This window comes from Tamandua tetradactyla, chromosome 8 (assembly GCF_023851605.1).
Source record: "Tamandua tetradactyla isolate mTamTet1 chromosome 8, mTamTet1.pri, whole genome shotgun sequence".
NCBI classification, from domain to species: domain Eukaryota; kingdom Metazoa; phylum Chordata; class Mammalia; order Pilosa; family Myrmecophagidae; genus Tamandua; species Tamandua tetradactyla.
Window position 1 is genome coordinate 17216984 of NC_135334.1, and position 22061 is coordinate 17239044.

Consider the following 22061-nt stretch of genomic DNA (forward strand, 5'->3'; position numbering starts at 1 on the left):
TTCTTTCTTAAGTTGTCCCAAACGTTCCTTCTCAGAACACCCATTGTTCCTTATTCTGACTTCTGGAGCCATGAGAAATAAAACATAACATCACTTCCAGACTCTTTCCTGGGCCTGGTCACTTGATCTAGACATCAGGGCATATGTTTAAAATCATCAGTTGTCTTGAGCCCTTGAGAAAAATCACTGTCTTCCTCGGCACCTGTATTCAAATGATGAAAATCTACCTTATTAGGATAAGGGGCAAAATCTTTAAAAGAATACGCCTAATTAGACAGTGCATTTCAAAAGCAAAAGCTTTCCTATAATTGCTCATGGAGTTAAAAAGTGTTAGAAGTAGGAGGTGATTTCCCAGTTAGGAAACTGAAACCTGTCTCTAAATTCTGTCCTATCTGCTTGGCAAAGACGCAGGGTGAGAATGTAAATTGTTGCTATTCACATCTTCTGCCAGTCCCTACTTCCACAGGGCTAGGAGAATAAGACTTAAAGTAGGAGATACTGACAATGAAATAGGAACTTACTGGTGTTGGACCAATTTTTCTGTTTTGCTGAGATTGTCTCCAATAAGACAAATGCTTAACAACTGGGGGCCCGTCCTGCTGGGTTGGCAGACACGGTGTTGGCTGAGCTGATCTACAATGACAATCTGCAGTTTGGAAAGGATATTAGTGGTCATGTCCTCCAGCTTCCCACTACAGGCAGGAATTCCCTCTGCACCGGCCCGGACAACAGCTGTCCAGCCCCTGCAGCATACCTCTAATGACAGGGAACTCTTGTTCTCTTGCATGTTTGGACAGTTCTAAAGGGATTTCTAAGTTAAAGGCCCAGTGCTTATTTATCCACAACTCTTATTAGTCATTACCTGATCATCTCTCTCTCAGCTTAACAGTCTACACAAATTAAGCCAACCTTGCTGAATCAATGTAGTTTGACAAGTATTTATGGAGCACCTACTATATGCCTCCAACTTTGTAATACAAATCCCAACCTGAGGGCCCCACATGTCATGTCACAATCATTTGTATCCACACAATATTAAATATGACACTGAGCACACAGTAGGGACTTAGTGAGTACTTTTAAAATTGGCTCACTACCAATCTCAGGCAAATATGAAGTACAACTCCACCCAAAGCATTTTCAAAGCCTCGGTGCTAATAGGAACGGAACCCTGCAAAAGGAGAAAGGTGCTAAGCTATCCTGGGAAGCCCCTTCCTTTACTGAGATTTCCAATCCATTTTGAGGCCACAAACCACTGCAGCAAGACTGAAAGGAGTTCAACTGAATAGAACTTCTAGTGTCTTCTAAGTTTCTTCATCATGGTCCCTCCCCCATCTTTAGAGCAAGAGAAAGGTTGCTACTTCAACTGAAAGGAATTTGTAGAGGATCCATTCATCATCCTTCCATCCATCCCACAAACATTTGATGAGGACTACTCTCTATGTCAGGGACTGTTCCATGCATTAGGGATACAGTGTCTACTTTTGAGGAATTTACAGTTGGAGGGAGAGACAGACATACAATGAACCAACTAACACCACGTGGTAACAGCTCCTTGGATTCAACCAAAATATTCCCCCTCATCACCTGTCAAGGGATGGAGGCAGAGGTACAAGGAAGGAGCCAACCAAGAGCTAAGAGGTTCTGAACAAGCTGGCTTTCCTGACAGGAGAAGAATGAGCGTGAACACTACCTGTCCCCTCAAAGTCCTAAGAGGAAGATGACACTGAGCACGAATGCATAAAGGACCCTGGGTGAACTATCGAGGGACCTGGCAGGTCTGACATGGAAGGACTCAGATTTAAATTAGGCAGAGGATCCAGAAGTAAGAGCCAGGCAGTCTGTTAATTGCAGCTTCTCTGGCTTTCCCTCTGGCCAGGGCCCTAACACCCAGGCCCCAGGAGATTGCCGCAGCACTTTGAGAGGGGAGTTCCCACCCAGGAAGTCAGCATGCAGAGGGAGGTGAGAAGAAATCAACAGCTTTCAGTGCGTCCTTTCCCTAACTAACTGGTAGAGTCTTCCCGGGTGGCTAATTCCTGCCCCACCCCTAGAGAGCCGAACTCCGTCCTTTTTTTCTCCTGTTAGAGACCAAACTAAAACAAGCCAAACAAAGCTAAAATCACAAAAAGTCTAGAATAAAAAGGACCCCAAAAGGTAAGCCACTCTGCCTTGCTTCAGACAGATGTCCATGTCACCCCAAATGGGCATTAACCTAACCTAAAATAGCTTCAGGGAAGGAAATTCCTGGGCCTCCCTCTGGGGCCCTTCTCATTGTCTCCTGCTACCATCAGGAAGTCCTTGTTTTTTTATTAAAAAAAAAAAAAAAAGCTGATATGTTACGCTGGATGCTGTTTTCTTTTAGTTCATCTTTCTCAGACATGAGGCCAGCTCATTGCTCAGCCCATCTCCGTTCTTAGCCTCCTCTCTGCAGGTGAAATCATTCTAATTCCTCAAACCTATTTTCAGAAGTTAAAAATCACTTCACCTACAACATCCTCACCAATCCTCTGTCTACATGGAGCTCTTCTACCTCAAGTGACAGAGAACTCATTACCTGACAATGGAGCCCAATCCACCTTTGATTGTTTCTGAGCTCAGACCGCTTCCTCCGGCTTTCTAACAAAGGTCCTGTTTCTGGGCCCGTGGGGACCACAGAACAAATTTAATTTCTCTTCCACATGCTGTCTGGACATGGGCCTCAGGCCTCTCTGTCTTTTCATCTCCAGACTAGCTGGTCCCTATTGTCACTCTTCATATAACATGGCTAGGGATGGCCTCAGCCAGTGTTGACTCTCTCTCCTCTGAATGGATTAGTTTGTGCCAATCCCCCCTAAACCGTGGAGCTCAGAAATGGTCCTAACACCGCAAAGAAGTGGTCTGATCAGCTCAGAATAGAGCAGAATCATTATCCCATGTACTTCAGAAATCAGACTTAAAACCTGTGTTTTTGGAGTCATCCTCTGAATTAGGGGAATCTGGAATTAGTCACAGTTCTCTTCGAGCCCACAGGCTAAGGAGAGCATAAGGTATGGATGCACATATCCCTGCGACCGCCACACCCACCTATAGCTGCCCCTGACCAGCCAAACCAGACCTGCGGTGGGATGGAGAAACCACCCAGCCTTTACCCTAGCTGGGGTTATACTGCAATTCTGAACCTTGACGTGAATATCTCTAGGGCAGATGCGAAACCACAACCCTTAGAAATCCTTATCTGGAGACAGTGAATCTTGAGCAAATGCATTCCCTCCTAGTTCAACCATTTGTGCCTGGGACCCTTTCTTACTGCCTGACTTAAAGATAGCCATGTATTGCCTGACTGGCCAGGAGCAATAGGAGGTACACAGGTCTTTCTGAAAACCGAGTCCAGCCCTGCATTGTTGGTATCTGGGCTATCCAAGGGTGTACGTGTGCAAACACATGTACATGGTGAAGGCTCCCTGCACCCTCCAGTTCTTCTTAGGTGAGCCCAAGGGACCATCACAACTTTACTCCCTAACTCAAGGGTCAGCAAACCACAGCACCCAAGACCAGATCCAGTTAGCACCAAGTTAATGCAATCCATAAGCTTAAGAATGGTTTTTACAGTTTTTAGTGGTTGATAAAAAAAAAAAAAGTCAAAAGAATAAGATTTTGAGACATGTGAAAATTACATGAAATCCACCTTTCGAAGTCTATAAATAAAGTTTTATTGGAACACAGCCAAGCACGTTTGTTTATAGATTGTCTGTGCAAGCTTCCACGCTACAACAGCAGAGTGCGTGGGTGGGACCTGAGACCCGGTGGCCAGCAAAGCCTAAGATATTTACTACCTGGACCTTTACAGAAGTCTGCCCACCACTGCTCTAACAATGTCTGACTCCAAAGAAGTCCCTTCTGTGAGCCCGTTTCTCCGCTGTGGAGTGGAGGGTGTTTGCATTTCACACACAACAAAACTGTGCTTGCTTCTTCTGCCCACATAATACGATTGAGAGAAGGGGCTATGGGCTTGCTCCCACCAGCAGGGGTGAGGAAAGAGAGGAAGAAGAGGTTGGTTTTTTCCCAGGTAGGGTGATGAAAGCTCCCATTCTTGCATTCCCTCTCCAGTGTGTGATTCCGCAGTCGTTTAAATGCCTAAAAAGATAACCAAACTAGCTGACCCTCCACTGGCCATCCATTTTCTCTGTCCTTGACCTCGACACTCTACTGCCAGGGACAGCTCTGCCCAAATCCCCTCCCCCTTCCATGCACATGGTCCCTTCTTCCAAGGCTAGCTTTTTCATCCCCACTTCTCTAACCTGTGGAGTGCTGGCAAAGGCTAGAAATATGCCCCCCATTCAAAGCTAGCTGGAGAGAAAAGAGAGGAGGGAGGCAACAGAGGGAGGGAGTGTCCACAGAAGCAGAGCTTGCTGGCAAGGGTCAGAGAAGGTCAGGAGGCAAAGATCCCTTTTCTCAGCCCTGCTGAGCTCTTGGCCGAGTCCCCAGGGAGGCAGAAAGAGCTCTAAGTCCACCCTCTCCCTTTCACTTCCCTAAACAGAGCAAATAACCAACAATGCAAGGAGGTGTGGGGGTGTAAGGCTCAGCCACTGGGTATCCATTTTCTCAGAGCACATGGCAAATCTCAGAGCCAAATGCAAGCTAAGCCAAAGAATAAACAAATCCCTTTATGTCTGTAAGACAGGGGAGCTATCAACTTCTCCTCTCATTCTCTTTTTCTTCCACTAGCCAGATCCATCATCTGTCCATGGCCCTCTCCCTGTTGGGAGAAGCATGTGTGTCCATCCAGATCTAAGAGGGAGGCCTCGAAACTCGGCCTCCCCTCCGTTTCCAGCCAGGCTCTGGCCTCCTCTTACCCACCGAGGCACACCAGGGCAGAGTGGGTGGGTGGGTAACAGGAGCACATGGCCTGTCCACACCTCCCCCAGAAGCTTCCGGCTGGCTCTTCATGACGCACCGCTAATTCAATCCTCTGCCCTCCTTTCTCCAAGTTAGAGGGCTGAGTAAATCTTGCCGGCCAAGGGGACCCCATCTGTCCCAACCCAACCCCTTCCTCCATCTCACCCCAGGCTCAACCCTGGGTGCTCAAAAGCTCTGTTCAAGCAGTGCTACTGTAGGAAGGAGCGGAGGAAGGGAGGAAAACAGAAGAGGCTAGGGAGGGAGAATGTAGCGTCTCTGCAGCATGATGTCACACAGGCTGCTTTCGGATCCCCCAAGCAGAGAACAGAAGCAAACAACATGGACTCCGGATTTACTCTGCCTTGAAGGGCTGGTGTTCTCTGCAGTTCTGAACAGCCTGTGCCAGCTGGCACATAGCCAGGCAGAAGGGTCCTTGCTAGAGCCTCCCAGGGCCCCAACCTCACCCCCAGACAGAGCCACCGCTTCCAAAAAAAAAAAAAAAACTCCCCGAGGAAACAAAGATAGACTGACACATACACACACACAAGCGTCAGCACGAGATTCAGCACTAACCTGGAAGCCATTAGGAGCAGTAGCAGAGTGCAGTGCAAGGAGGAACTCATTCATTCATGCAGGGGGCAGAGGGGGGCGGGGGCAGGGTTCGGGGGCCCTGAGGAGCTTGGAGGGCACTCACCTCCATGACCATCTCAAAGCCCTGTGTCTAACGGGGGAAGGGAGTGGGGGCAGGGTTCTCATGAGCTGGGGGAGCTTCCTTTCTCTGCTGTTCCGCACAGCTCTGGAATTTTAAGCATGACTCCCCTTTATTTTCTTTGCTCCCACCTCCCTCTGCGGCTATTTGGTGTGGTCGTGCGGCCGCACAGACGTCCCTCTCTCTCTCTCTCTCTCTCTTGCCCTTGCTCCCTTTCTCTCTCTCTCCCCCTCTCCCTCGCACACAGCTGTTCAGGCAGCTCATGCACGCAGGCGCACAGGCGCTCAGATACACTCGGACACACACCCCTCTTGCGCTCAGACACACACACGCACACACGCGCACACGCGCACGCACACCCTGCCGCCTGCCGGTTTACATAATGCAATTCTTCGGTGCAGTTGGCTTGCCAGCTCTCAATTATTCATGGCAGCTTGGAGGACTGAGCCGTGGGGGATGCAGGCGCTAGTTCCTCTGCATCCCCGAATCTGACAAAACACAAGATGACACTCCCGGGAGATTTTGTTCCCTTTGCTGCCGCCAATTATTTCCCAGGTGTTGCCTATTAGGTTGGTCAGCATCAAGGAGGTGATCCCAAACAAAAACACAGGCATGGGGCTCAACATAGAGGCATGCATCTTTCAGAGGATGACAGCTGCTCTTGCTCCCTGAGCCACGGGAATAGAGAAGAGGAAGGCGGCACTGGAGACCCAAATCTGTAAAAGAAAATGGCTGAGGGGACCTTTGGGGTAGCAGTAACCAGGCTTCTTATGCAGTAGATGTGATACTCGCTGCTTGGGCTGGTCAGACTCTCGAGGATGAGAAAAATCACATGCAGGAGACACATTCATGACAAAGCAGGATCCCAGGAGTTTTCAAACTCCAAGTTAGGCCTCTGAAAATCACTTTTTTTCTCCTGTCTGTTCACTGAAGCAGTACTGGAAATGAAACGGACAGCCCCAGATGAGTGTGTTCTATCAGGTGAGAGGTATTCTATTCAGCAACAGTATTAATGAATTCTTGGAAAACCGTTTAGGCTTTAGGAAGCATTTCGCTCATTAATTAATTTGATCCCCACAACCATCAACTACGGAGGCTTTATTACTGACACCATCTGACAGGTAAGAATGCTGAGCCCTGGAAAAGCAGAAGGTCTTCCAGCTACAAAGTGGCTGGACTGGGACTCCCAGAACATCCCATGATAATTAACTGCCTAACGGCCTGAGTTATGCTGGTATTTGCAGAACCACTGTCATCTTTTGAAGGGAGCAGACAACCCCCTCCACCACCACCACAACATACACAAAAACAAAAAACAAGAATGACAACAGCTAGCTGAGTGCTTCTCAAACTTTAATCCCCTGGGGAGCTGGTTAAAATAGAGATGTGGATCTAGCAAATCTACAGTGAGGCCCAGGAATCTGCCTTTCTAAGAAACTCCCAGGCAATGAATGACTGTGTTGCTGCTCCAGGGGCCATGCTTAGAGCAGCGAAAGGTTAGCTTATTATGCATCGTTTCTCGGGATGTTCCTGAAAGACAGTTTATCTGTCTGTTGCAGGCACTTGTCACCTTGCAGGGTGACAAGGTGAAGGTGAGTAATAATTGTAATCCAATGATGCCACCTGTACCTGCTCCTCAGACTCTTCTGAGAGCTAACACTCCTTGGGCATCTGTGGACAAAAAGCCCCATTCTGGGAGCAACAAACCCAGCAGGCTCATCTTGAAGGGTCTCTCCAAGACTGTTCCTGTCCGCAGCCTGCAGGTAGACCAGCAGTCTCAGAGCACCCGGAAACAGATGGCCTGGGAACTCTGGCCCCATCTCATTAACCCAGGGGAATCCCACTCCTGAGAAAGGTGTACGGGCACAGTCCTGGAAAAACACTGCCCAAATCCTACCTACCCTTGCTTGACGGGCTCAAGTCCCACTGCTTCTGAAAGCCTTCCTCCTTCGCTCTAGTCTATCTGCTTCTTCTCTGTCATTCCATGGAAAGATCTTGGACTTGGATGTCAGCCCTAGATTCAAAGCTAATAAGCATTGCTGCCTTGTGACTCTCTGACCCTGAGTAAGTCACCTACCCACCCCCATCTCACACCCCATTTCTCCAACTGAAAAAAAGGCAATAATATGCCCTTTTTCCCTTTCACTGAAGGACTGGTTTTTATCACCTTACATTGAAAAGATGATGAAACAAAATCAGGCATGTGAAAGCACCCAAAGAAAGCTGGCACCCCTCCCCTTCCCTTTACAAATGATAACACAAAATTTAGAACTTAATTGCAGATTATTGTTGTTCTCTCTGTTGATTTAATCCTTAAGAAGGCAGTAGGCTATTTTTTTCATGTTCCTTGAGCACGTAGGAGCTGTGAGTACAACACAGGTATTCAGTAAACATCTTCGTACTGATTGTCCTGTCCTCCATGAAGAGAGAAAACAGGGATTGGTGGAGTGAGATGGCACTGTCCTGGCTTCCCAACGCACTTACTGTATGACTTCTGACAAATCATGTTAACTTTTCAGGGACTTTGACGCCTCCACTATAAAAGGCACAGACTCATTTTTCTTCTAAAACAGTTCTACATAGCCCTATATTGTTAGCATTTTCATGGTTAAGACTGATAACAGTATTTTCATGGTTTAGACTGATAATTGATAACTTAGAGATTGGAGAGCCTTGAATGCAAATACTAATTTCATAACCATTGAAAAATAAACCTTCAGCTTTCTTCATCTTTAAACAGAGTTACAAAAATAGCATGGCATCTTACTGGATTGTGTGAGTATTAAATAAGATAAATATATAAAGCACGTTTATTACTGTACCTGATACCAAGCATGTATCTGCCCAATAAATGAAAGTTAGTATTATTACTGATATTAGTGAAAAACAACAGCTCTTGCTGAAAAACACAATGTAAGGTATATTCTAGTAGTAATGGAGGCCTTTCAGTTTGGATCTAAGAAAGTTTTAGTTACCTTAAGTCATATGATATAGTACCTGGGTATTACCTCAGTTATAAGATGTTTACCTGTTCTACCCAAATTGGACCTTATTAACTAACAGAAAGTTACAGCACAAGCAAATCAAAGTCTGGAGTGTTGCTATGTTATAAAACGTCATCCTTTCTTTCAGGATTAGACACTCCTTACTTTAGCACCAAAAAATAAATTAACCTGTTAACAGCAAAAGAGTACTTAGGACGGTGCGATGTAATTTGGGAAGCCCCTGATACAACTTAATCTTGCTAATAATGTTAAGCAACAGGTACTTATTATCTGCACTTTTCAAACAAGGAGACTAAGTGGTTGAGAGCTGAACAGCTTTTCCATAGAATGTCGTTATTAAACATGTATCTAAAACCCAGTCTGCCTTACCTGCGTCCTTCTCTTAACCATTACTGCATATGGAAAAAGAAGGTATTAACCTGCCATCAGTGAGGCTTGGGCCTTTTCTTTCCTAGGTATTTAAAGATGTAAACTGAGGCACCCACGCTTGCTCCCCTGCCCCTCCTTGAGAGTAATGGCACAAACTCTAAGGTGGCCGGTTGAGTCTAGGAGAGCACTCTGTAATCATAACCAGGCAAACTTGATTTCTACAAATAGAATTATGTCACTGGACTCAAACTCCATATTCTTACTTTTTTTCTTTTTACATGGGCAGGCACCAGGAATCGAACACGGGGTCTCTGGCATAGCAGGTGAGAACCCTGCCTGCTGAGCCACCATGGCCCACCCCAAACTCCATATTCTTAACAGGTGAACTAACTATTTGGTGCCTCAATTCCCAAACTGCTTTTCTGTGTAAACGAATTTGGGAAATTGAGGTAAGAACAAGTACACTTTTCTAAGTTAAACCTTTCCCTCAGAGATATGGAAAACTGCTTCTATTTTTAAAGGGAAAGAGGATTCTGAGATTCCTGTGCAGTATCAAAAGCAGTTTACAAAGAGTGCCTTAGAGGAATCAGGAGGAAGAGAGAGAGAAGTTAAGGAATACCTGTAAATCCAATCAAATGAAACAGTCTCATTCAGCCCAGCCCAGTTCAAGCACATCTTATAAAAGGAGGGTCACTATCTACACAGTATCCTGTATACATCAAGTGCTTTATAATTATTGTTGACAAGGATGGAAGCGGGTGATGGTAAAGGATAAGGTCTTATTTTATCTTCTGCACCTTCTCCCATCTCAGTAAAAAGAAAAGACTATTTTATACAGTAAGTACTTCAAATGTTTTAAGTTGAATCGAATTTGTTGAAGGATGGGGAATGACAGGCAAAAGTGAGCCTGATTATATTGAAACTGTTGATGCTTTTATAAAATACACAAATCTAGGAGACTCCTGGATTGTGTGGGGAATGGCACAGAAGGAAGAGCAACAGGGACCAAACATTAACCGAGGTTCTACCATGTTCCAGGCACAGTAATAGGTGCATTTGCCTATATTATTGTATTTTCTTATAAAACATTTATCCCATCAAACAATGAGGAAACTGAGGATCAGAAGCCTATCCTGGCCCAAAGTCACGCAGTTATTTCTGAATACATGTTTTCACTATGCCAAGCTACTTCCAGAGATAAACAATTACCTAGCCGTAGGCACTTTTAACAGGGTATTGCATTTAATCATAACTTGTTATAATCACATTAAAAGGAGGATTGCCTGCAAGGTAAATTCCATGGTTTTATTTGAGACAGTTATCAAGGACTGTCCTTGGGCTCCAAATCCACCCTTCTTAGTCTGGCCCTGTGATGCTGGAGCTGTACCCTATAAGCATTACTCCTTGGCCAGCTGGTACAAAGCTAAGCCTGATCAGGGCACTGGCAGGACACCGCAAGTAAAAGTTGCCCTGCCTGGTTCTGGTGTTTTCTAGTAGTAGCTAGCCTCCCGACGAGTTCTGCTGGCACCCTAACAGGCGGCTTCCTGCCTGCTGCCCCAATTTGCTCTACCTCAAGAGCCTTCTGTGCCATGCAATGGGCCAGAGCCACGTCCTCTTCGATGAACTCTGAATCTCAGCCTTAGGCGAGGAGCCCTTTTGTTCCTTCACTGGGCACTTGGCCTCAGTCCCAGAGGCAATACATGGGTCTTCCATCTGCTAGTCCTGTGTCCTTAAGACATCTCTGTACTCTTTCCTTGTTAATAGTTCTTCATATTCAATTTCCCCTGTTCAACTTACTGATAAGGTTTCTGTCTTCTGACTGGATCTTCACATACACTACTACATGGATGAGGAAAAAGAAGCTCAGATAAGCAACGCATCATCCCCCCAAAGCTATTCTATAATAATAAAGTGGCCCAAACCATTCAGACTATACTATAAGCCAGGCACATACATTTACTATGTACTCACTCACATCAAACCTACTTTACAGATGAGGAAACTGAGTTATCGCAAAGATTAAATAATTCGCCCCAGATCATAGAGATAGGAAACAGAGAAACCAAGGCAGTCTGACTCCAAAGTCCATTTATAGTCATTCTATAATGCTGTCTCCAACAACTGCCTATAGCCAGTTAAAGACTACAAGAGGGATGAGGTGAAGAAGCAGAGGTGCATCATAGAAACACAACAGTCTTTTGAGAAATCTGGAAGGGGGGGAAGATAAATTGTTAGCCAGACAGGCACACCTATGTCCACAAAATTCAGAAGTCGAGAAGTGGCCACTAAAGGTCTTCTAATTCAGCCCTTGCAGTGTTAGAGTTGGTACACCCAGGCAATCAGGGACTCTGGAGACATTATTAAATATAACTTTTCCAGAATTAATGATCAGGCTCACACCTATGTTTTATGAACCATTAATGCAAGAGAACTAATGTCCCACACATTTCCGCTCTGCCCTCTCTGAGTTCTCCATCCCAGACTCTAATCCATGGGAGCTGGGTGGAGGAGGCCCAAATGGATATACCGATTGCCTCTGACCCAGCTGTAACCCAAGACCTCTCATTAATACTGCATCTCTCACATGAGGATCCAAGACGTCTATATAATTAAAACCCGAAGCAATAAGGATGGGGGGAGAAGCAGGTGAGGACTCAGACTCTCCCTCTCTGGCATACCAACATTAGAGCTTAACCAGGGCCCTTTAGGTCCAACTTTAGCATGTACCCCTGGATAGGCAGGTACAAAAGCCTTGCCTGGGGTCAAACCCAGCTGGGCAGAATGAAAAGATCTAACCTCAAACTCACGGGAACATGGCTTAGTGGGGTCAGGGTTCCTTCTACATTAGCTAAAACCTATTTTACGATGCAGGCCAACTCTCTTTCCCCATTTTCCTGTAACTGAATCAAAATAGAACAATTATGTTCGTTTGGCTTAACTATCTCTTGGTAAGTGTATATTGGTTCCTAAATGTTCTCAACCATCAAGTCTAGATTTTCAACCACGATCAACCACTGGTCTGTACCAGTGGTTCCCAACCTTTGCTGCGCCTTAAAACACCCAGGGGTTTTTTTACACAACCCAATGCCCAAGCTGCACCCATATCAACTAAATCAGAATTCTGAGGGTGGGTGCCAGCCATCAGTACTTTTTAAAGATTCCCCAGGTGACTGCAATGTACAGCAAAGTTTAGGAACCACTAATCTACATAATTTTAATCTTAATTCTCCAGTAATATAATATGGAAATTACTCCTGAAAGTAGTGACTGTCTAGTGATCTGTATTTTCTAGAAGGCGAAAAGTTGTTTTTTTTTTTTTATTCCTAGGCATTTTCCTCCTCTTTTTATGATTTCCTATATAATAAAAGCTAACACCCATTGAGAACTGTACATCAAGCTTTGTTTGGTCCAGGCACTTCATGAAGGATACACTGGGCTATATCTCATTTAATCTTATTTCAATTTCACAGAAGAGAAAATTGAGTCAAAGAAATTGTGGACATCTGCAATTATGTACACTGAGATGTAATTCATCAATTACAAGAGACTTAAGTACCTTGAAAATGGTTAAATGCCTGCATGTCATCTTTTCCCCAATGTTTGGGTTTTAATCTGACCCAATTACATTTGCTCCATCCTTGCGGTTTTGAAAACTTTGAAACAAAGACAATGTTACAGGTAAGTTTGGGGAGATTCTGAAATGCAGTAAAAAGAGAAAGAAACTTCCTTCCTTTACTACATCTTCAGGATAAGAATGGGTGCTCCACAGCCAGAGGCAGGAGTCTACACAAGATGACAGGAATGAAGGATGCTGTGCCCCAGAGAGGAAGGACTGTGCCCATAAGTGATCAGAACATTATGTCCTTGTCAGGGGAAGGACTGGGCAAGGGACTGGAGTTGATTCCTGGGAATGAAAAAGTAGGATTGAGGAAAATAAGGATAAGTCAAATAATATGGTCATGATTCTCTGGGAAGCATGTGGCAGCAGGAACAAATGTGTAGAGGGGCAGAGAGAAATAAAAGTAGAAAAGGAAAGCATGCAGAGGATGGCAAATGGAGCTGGGGGACTCAGGAAAGGACTGAGAGTCCCACTTCAAAGGGAATATCCAAGGACAAGTTGTCCTCTATTGAGACAATCATAACTGCCCAAGCAGAATGACCCTGAACCAGAACCTGCCGGGAAGGTGGCTAAAAATGGGGCTGGAGACCTTTAAGACTTGGTCTAATCTAAACCTCAATTATGCAAATGAGAGTATTTAACCTGCCCACAATCCCAGGACTAATACGGAAAGGGATTAAAGAACTGCATAAACAATTTAGTGCAGTGTTCTTTCCACCACCCAGTCCAGAGTATGGTCTGCCACTAACTAAAACTACTCTCTGACTTTCTATACATGACTCCACCTCAGGGGAAGCTACTGCTGTCAAACAGAGATACCACCTGCTCTAGGAGGGTGACAGTGAGGATCAAAAGATGTTAGGCATATAGAAAGGTTGCAACAAGTATGATGTTCTAGGGTCCTAGACAAATGTAGGAATATTATGGTATAACTGTCACCACGGAGAGCTGCTCCATTCAGGATGGGGTGCTGGTTTCCCCCAGTTGTCAGGAAAAAATATCTGCTTATGGGACACAACTGAGCCCCTCTTTGGGAACAGCCCTTGACCAGAGGGAGCAGCCTCACTCAAGAGTATGTCCCTGCCCTGGGGACAGAGTACATCTACAACGAGTCCATGAGAAGACAACAAAAAATGTCTCCACTTTGGGACCTAACCCTGCAGGGATGTCTCAGCTCCAGAATTTTCTGTGCAATTGGTTGAGGACTACTGCAGTTGGATCCAAGTTCAACATCTCCCTCGGCCCACTCCTGACTCCCTCACTCCCTTAGCAGTGTTACTCCCAAGAGCATTCCCCAATACACCTCCTGCTTGTAAATCTGTCACAGGGTTTTTCCCAGAGTCTCTTTCCAACCTAAGACATGTATGCATTGCCATCAAGGAATGTGGGTGAATAAGGGAGGAGGCAGGGCATAAGACCACATGTCAGGCTCAGAAATTCAGTGCTGCTGAGGAATTTCTGCCCCCCTGAGAGATGCGGAGGCTCACACTATGGCTCCTATTCCCATCACCCACTTCAGGATATGGGAGAGACTAAGCCCCCTCTTCGCAGAGGTAGTTGACCTCTCCTTAATCCTGGATTAAGGGCTTAAAGAGGGAAGCCTGCTTGCTGGGTGCCCCAGTTAAGATGTTGACACATTGTACTTAAGGATACATTTTGAGCCCCTCCTGCCACCATACCCAGGCTTGGGCCACCTGACCCTCCCCTCCACCTAACTCTACCCCTGCCCACCTCTTTTAAATTTTTACTGAGGTCACCTCTATACAAAACAAAATCTCCCATTTTAATCACTTTCAAGTATACAATTCAGTGGCATTTGTAACATTCACAATGTTGTGTTACCATCACCACCATCCATTACTAAAACTTTCCCAACACTCCAGAGACCCAGGACCATCAATCAACAACTCCTCATTCTCCCCTCCCCCCCCACTGGCTCCTAGTAACATGTAATCTACTCATTGTTCCTATGAATTTGCATATTCGAAGTTTTTCCTACGTGTGGAAATATACGATATTTGTTCCTTTGAGTCTTCCCATGTCCACTCTTCTTTTAATCTACTGCCAGCTTTGGGGGTCAATAGGACTCACATCATGAAAACACTGTGGTAGGCCCCTGCACTGGGAGTTGGTGAGGAAGGAAGGAGAATAGCAGGGGGCAGGGGGGTGAGGAGGTGGGAGAGTAGAGTATGCAGTGATCATGGGGAGTTACAAAGCAATCTTAGCCAAAGAAATGACCTTATCCCCAGTTGGGGGCCCTTGGTGTGTGCCAGGGAGACTGCTGTGGCCTCCTGGCCCCGATCCACATGCCCACGTGTCTCATGTCTCAGGAGGCTGGTCAGTGGGGCCAGGACAGAAAACCAAGGCAGAGAACAAAGTGCCAGAGCTAATTTCCAAGTCTTCTGACCCAGCATGAAATTCCAACAGCCTTGGTTTACCACAGCCTATGTGAGTGCTCCTCTCTAATTCAGATGGACTCTCCAGAGGCTAACTGGGAGGGCTCATGCAGTAACAGAGAAAACTTCCACTTCCCATAGATGGGAGGAGGGGGTGCACAGAGGCCTGGACTTGAAGGCACAGCCTAGTGTGTGCCTTTCTGCAGATGTGCCCAGCTGCACTGGGAGGTCCTATGACCCTGATTAGGTTTCTACAATATTATCATATCTACTGACATCTTTATCCAGTGTCCAATTTCCCCATGCAGGTCCAACCACGGCAGCTGGTCTGCTCAATCACCCTTCCCAGGGACTGGGCTGCCTGTGTTAGCTTTCCCAAACAGTTCCACCTAGTTAGGGACACAGTGTGTACTCATCTCTTGATGAGGAGGTTTCACCCAATGGAGGCGTTACTCACATGTAACTATCCAATACTTACTTTATAAGATAGCATCCACCTTCTTGGGGTATAGGCACCTAGATGACATGGGTGCAGGACCTTAACCATACCCCACCCTCTCTCTGGGCCTCAGTTTCCCCCTCTGTTATAAGAAGGAGTTGGGCTAGATGACCCCTGAGATCCATGATTCCTGTTTTAAAAGTCCATGATTATTCTTCACCTCCTACCCTTCACAAATGCTAGTAAGGAACAAGAAAGATGAGCTCTGTGGCCACAGAAAGGGAGGCAGAAAAAGCAGCAAAGTGACCACAGCAGGCAGGACCAGTGACCTCAGCCTTAAGTAGCTGAGTCTTGGCCTCTTTGTTCTTTCTTTCCTCCAACCAAATCCTTGCCTCCTGTTAACTGCCTCTTCTCTTCCCCACCTCTGCATCTCCTGCATCTCCATAGAAAAGCAGAGCAGCTATACTGAACTCTCTTTTCCCAAATTCTAAGCCAATGCCATTAGAGGGTTTTGGCAAGGCCTGATGGGGGCTGGAAGGGAACAAGGAAGGACAGAAGAATCTGACCAAGGAGCAGGGGATGCTGACTCATCCACGTGCATATGCCTTGACATCCTCACAACCCCACACCCTCTACTCCAATCTGTCTTCACATCATGGCTTACATGGCTCGAGTCAAAGTTGAATTTCCTTCCCACAGTCCAAACACTACTGATCATTCAGCCATGCCTCCGGCATCCCAGATTTTGAAAACCACTTGATGCTGAAGGGTGCTGCAGAAAAAGTCCCAGGCCCTTGGCATGGACCTTTTTCTCTGCAAAGTCTGAAGGAATTTGACCACAAACCTCAGCATGGACCTGAACTGTACTGTGGCTGTTGAAAAGCGCTAAAGTACATTTGGGTCTCATCAACAGAAGTGAGTGAAAGGAGCCGATAATCCCATCATGAATCATGCTGGTTAGGAGCGAATCTAGAATTTAGTGTCCAGCTATAAGTACCACATTTTATGAGATAAGACTGTGTGGGTTTGGAAAACAAGTCTTCATGAATTCTTTAAGTAATCAGGGATGTTCAGACTAAAGGAGAGATGCCTTAAAATAAAGAATATGTCAACTGTTTGAGGAGAGGAAGAAGAGAGATGAAGCTTATTTTTGTGTTTCTCCAAAGGGAAGCTAACAGATGGCAAAACTGAGTTTGAAATAATAGGGAATTTTCTAAAAATTTAGACAGCCAAACATCACCAAAAAGCTAGCTCGTAGGTGGGGAGCTCCTAGCCAAGACGCTGGTTTTACATCTCCAAATCCAGGTTGGTCCAGACGACTCTACAAAGTCTTCCAATTCTGAAACAGCATCTGTGGCTGAACCATGTCCAACAGCAGATGACGCATAGTGAGTTTCCTACATAGGAATGAGCACAGGCATTTGGATTTCTGCACTGAAAGCTACTAGGATCTCCACCTGCTTCTACTCCTAGAACCTTCTCCTCCACATTGAGCTACAAGGTCCTCCTTCTCTTCCTGGGAGCCAGAAATATATCTCGCAACTCCAGGAATCTCTGAAGTGGAAAGGCCTTTTGATCTTACCCAGCCCAATTTCCACCCAAAGTGGTGATATTTTTTGCAGCGTCCCCTGAAGAGAAAGTAAAAACAGGAGAGGAGAAGAATCCAAGGGATCTTTTTTCCTCAGCCTCCAAAACAAGAATCGATATTCATAACTAATAGGACATTTAGCCAATCATTCTCTTGGTTCTCAATCCACTGCAGCCCAGGCTCTGCCCATCATTGTGGGATCAGAACAGCCAAAGGTATACTCCCCATTCCCCACCTCCTCACCAATACTACCAAGAACAGAAATGCTCCTGTGAAGCTTCCTGGAAATCTTATAAAATATGTTCAAGTGGGAGTGAGTGGATGCTAGGGAAACTCTGCCCACTGCTGGATTCACTGTATGCTGACATTTGTAATCAAGATGGAAAAATATCCATGTGATGTGCCTGGGAGAACTGGCTTGTTTTCTTCTAAATAATCTAGCACTTGACTCACTAAAATCCTGATATCAGGATCTACACAATACCATTGCCTGGTACGTGACACTAGAGTTTATTCGACCAATGCCCTTTTGTCCAGGCTTAATTATTTCTCAGACTGCCCTGGGGAGGCAAGGAGAAACCAAACAGCTCAATCTTCCCAGGTTCCAAAAGATTGGCTGGAGCCATCTCTGGATGTCTCTCTCTGAATCTTCCCCAACCTAATGCCATGTCCATTTGCAGCTGGATAAAGTGACTCCTGAGTAATGAATGCAAGGAGAAATGAGAACGCCCAGGAAGAAAAAGAAGGCTTCTGCTGGATACCAAACATGGAAAAATTTAGTCCAACAGAATAGTTGGACTGAATTTCAGAAAAGTAAGGGTTAGGCAAAACCAAGAAGTTATAATAAAAACTTGGATGTGTACTAAACTGTAGCACCCATTCTGGCTCAACAGTGCCTCTGAGGGTAACCCCCATACCGTACTCCCTACCCAACTCCACACAGACACTTCTGTGTGTGTCCTCCTTCCCTGAAGTCAGGAAGGCTGCACAGAGGGTTAGGTTTAGCTCAGGGGATTGAGTTGGGTGTGGATCGTAATTATAATACCTTGTACTTAAGCCTAGCTATTTCTGGCCTGCAGCTTGTTTTCTCTCCCTTCAATTCCCTCTGAAGCGGTCACTTGGCCTTAGAGATATGGCTTCTGGTCCTTGCTGTGACAGCTGTTCCAGTGTTCATCAACACCACATCACCTGGAGGTGGAAATCAGGCAGGGACTTTTCTCCTCACTCTATAGACCAAGAGACAGGGAGGACAAATGGTGGAGCCACCCACTCAGAGCAAGTCATGGAGACTCACCTACCTGAGGACCAGACTTGGACTCTACCCAAAGAACTGTAGGTCCTTTGCTAAAGCATGTACAGCTTCCCTTTCCAAGGCCAACAGAACCAGGGGATTATTCCAGAAGTCATTTCCAATGTGAATGATGAGTTAACCAAAAAAAAAGGAAAAACCCACAAAGTCTTTAAGAAAGCATATATCGTACTATCACATATGCCAGCTCCACTCAAAGAACTTTATATCAACTTTTTAATCCTCATAACAACCCTGTGTACTATCATTATCTCTACAAGTGAGAAAACAGAGGGACAGAAAGCTTGTGAAAACTTACCCAAGATCCCACAGATATTAGCTCGTGGGGCCAGGATTCAAACCCAGCACGCTAACTCCAGGGTCCTGGCTCTACATCATTAAAGACAAGCTTCTTCACTCAAAATCATGAGCTTTGCTCAGAGATTCAGACACAGCAGGTCCCCACATAAGCCTAGACCGGCCAGATTTGGGACTTATTCATTAAGTCAATCGTTCTCAAACTCTGGTTTCCTTGTCCAGATTCCTGGGTCCCAGAGGTCAAGCATTGAAGCCGGCACCTAAGGTGATTCTAATGCAGGTGGAGGAAACCCCACTCACCTGGGACAAATAAACAACTCAGTGGAGCCTGCAGAGGCCATTCTTCTCCTGCTGGAGCAGCCACCCGGGGGAGGGGAGCTGTGAGCTGTGGGAGGGCTACTCTGTTCTTTAGCCATGGTGACAAGGCTGCCTTGAGACAAGAAAGGGAGAAGGAGGGGGCCTGACCAGAGAAAACTCACCATCCCTCCGCACTTGACATGCTGCGCATAAGAGGGGGACATGGGGTTAGTAACGGGAAAAGAAAAAAAGACTGGGCAGTCTGGGCCCTGATCTCCCCTTGCCAGAACAATGGCCTCTTCAAATCCCTGGCATCTGAACTGGCAGTTGGCCACCAGGAAAAAAAAAGAGTTCCCTCTGCCTTTAAGGACGCCCTCACTCCACAAAGGTCAGAAATGCCAGCACAGCCTGCCCAGAGGCTGCCTTTTTGCCACTGTGGTGCCCCAGGGCCCTGGGCCGAGGCTCCACCTGCCAGCTGGTTCTCTGGGCACTTGCTGTCTTCTAAAGAAGGCAGCACACCTGGGTGGCACTTGCCCCTATGGGGCAGGCTCAGGAATCACCGAGGTGGCCGTACTCATTTGCTTCTCAAAAACACCCTCCCCCAGGGAGTAGGTTAGCAAAGAGGCAGGTCTGCGGGAGCAGGGACAGGAAGAGTGTCTGCAGGAGGGCAGGGGTCAAAAAGAAAACTGGCCAAGGAATGGATGCTCCAAGACAAACATGACTCTTCAACCAAAAGAGCCGAGGCTGACTGATGACAGATGCAGACATCACAAAGGGGAGGAAGAGCGGGTAGAAAGGAGGTTGGGAGGAAAGAGTGGGTAGGAGGCACAGCAGGAAATACAGGGCAGTGGTTGGGGTAAGGGCTTTGCCCTACAGGCTGGGTTCAAATCCTACCATTTTAGGTAAACTTGAGCCCCTTTCCTAACTTCCCTGTACCTCAGTTTCTCCATAAATTGGCATACAATGGACAGCAGATAATATTTGAAATGAATAATGTCTATGATTAGGGTATTGGCAACCCTAAGTGGGTCTCGCTGGCAGCTCACACAGTGTCCTCCAGAGGCTTGAATCCCAGCTGTACCCTTAGTTCCAGGAAGTCACCATGCAAATATGTGCCATGAGGGATAGGGGCACTCATTAAGAAAAATCCATGGGCCAGCATAAACCTGATTCTCATGGAAAAAAAAAAAAAAAACCTGAACGTTAGCTGTCTGTTGGTAATCTAAAGCAGGACTTGGCAAATTTTTTTCTGGGAAGGGCCAGATGGTAAATACTTTGGGCTTTGCAGACTACACAGTCTCTGTTCTAGCGCAAAGGTAGCCATACATAATATGTGAACGCATGAATGTGACTGTGTTCCAATAAAACTTGATTTACAAAAAGAGGTGGCAGGCTGAATTTGGCCCACAGGTCATAATTTGCTGGCCCCTGAAATAAGGGGGGGAAATTGTGAATCCTAGGAGATGAAATAAAAGATATGGAGGCAGAAGCCTATTTCTTGCTCTTGTATCTTGGGGCTGTGAGGATTTCACCCAATTACTTGACTTCCAAAGCAAGTCCTTTGGCTAACACAAGTCAACTTCAATGACTCCTTAATGCTGCTTTCTTTAGCTTCTATGTCCAAAGTTTGCTCTCTGTCTTCCACATATCAAAGATTTCTTTTCCTTGTTCTGCACTTCCTTTGATCCTTTAGATTGGGAGCTCCCAGGGAGCAGTCTCCTCCTTTACCAAGTAGTGAGGTGTTGACTGACGGACAGGTGTGTCCACCTCAGCATTCTTCATCGCAAGCAAAAACTCCCACCATCCTCCATCCAGCTTCCCAGACCACAGCAGGTTGCAATACTTTGGTGGGTTTTTTCCATTTTTTGGGTTTTTTTGGGGGGTGCATGGTCCGAGAATTGAACCTGGGTCTCCCACATGTAAGGCGAGCATTCTACCACTGAACCACTGTGCACCCTAGGTTGCTATACTTTGGGTCCGTACTTTACCAGCTCTAAACAGCTACATATATCAGGTAATTCATGCGTATCTTGGCTCCTTTGTGGACTCATTTAAATAGAGGCCTAACTATTGTGTGCCAGGAAAATCCTGCCAAAGAAAACTGCACCTCAGCCTCAGGTGGAGTTGGAAGATTGGGAGAGGCAACCATGATGTGGGTACTCTTATAAGGGTATTTATTGCCTGCTCCCACCTGTCTGTCTACCCAAGAGCTCAAGCACTGCAAAAATAACTTTCTCAACTGTACTAACAACTTTTATAAGGACAATAGCCAAATGTACTAAAAGCAGGAAGGACAAGAAAAGCTGAGAATGAGGGAATGTAAGATCCCAAGCAAAAGAGGTGGGAAGAGAAGCTAAAAAAAATAAAAATAAAAATTACTATTTCCAATAAGAAAAAATAATTGTTTGCTTACTAAGGGCAGAGGCACAAAACTGTTGTCTGCATATTGGTTTCAAAACCTTGATCGACAGAGACCTCTGCACTCTAGTGGCTTGTATATCTCACTGGTCTGTTGCAGGGACATTCAATCCTGTCCCGGAGCTCTGATGGGCATCCTTCTCTCTGAATGACCACTTCTTCAAATTCATCCTACTTGGTCCCAGCCCCCCTTCACAGCTCTGCTTTCAACTTATCTTCCACACAGGGGGTCCCTGATAAAGTCCCAGAGGTTACTCCAACTCTCCAGCATCCTCTAGAATTCTTCAGTACAGCTCACACATGCTTATGCATCTTAACTTAATGTGTCTTTATCATGGTTTGTGAGATCCTCTGGGCTCTATCCGAACTCTTATGACTATCACCTTCTCAAAATCCACATCATATCTTTTCCTTCCTTCCACATTTCCCCATGGGGACTGTCATTGGTAAGGGCTCGCCCTACTCCATTGCCTGCTTCAACAGAGGAGCTGCTGCTATCTTACAACAGCTTCAGTTACCTGTTCTCACTGTGTACGCCACCATCCATTCATACATCCGACGAAATATGTGGCGTGTTCATGTGCCAAACAGCATGCTATAGATCATCATATATGTCACTCACAAACTCATTTAATCCTCAAACCGATTTACGGAGATTGGTATTATTAACACGTAGCTAGTACACAACACCGGAGGTGATTTCAGAAGGGCTTACTGAAGATGGGGGCGGCGATGGGGAG

At 45.9% G+C, this 22061-nt stretch overlaps 1 protein-coding gene across 5 annotated transcripts in view; it reads right to left on the reverse strand.

Annotated features, from left to right (window-relative positions):
• Positions 1-22061, reverse strand: part of GRAMD1B (GRAM domain containing 1B) — a 185899-nt gene that overhangs the window by 56515 nt on the left and 107323 nt on the right. Inside the window, exon 1 of one of the 5 annotated variants that reach the window (XM_077112617.1) lies at positions 5570-5855. The exons of the other annotated variants lie outside the window; for them this stretch is intronic. Coding sequence (XP_076968732.1) covers positions 5570-5631 — 62 coding nt within the window. The 5' untranslated portion in view covers positions 5632-5855. Of the gene's footprint in view, positions 1-5569; positions 5856-22061 lie in introns of those variants that run through there. 5 annotated transcript variants of the gene reach the window in all.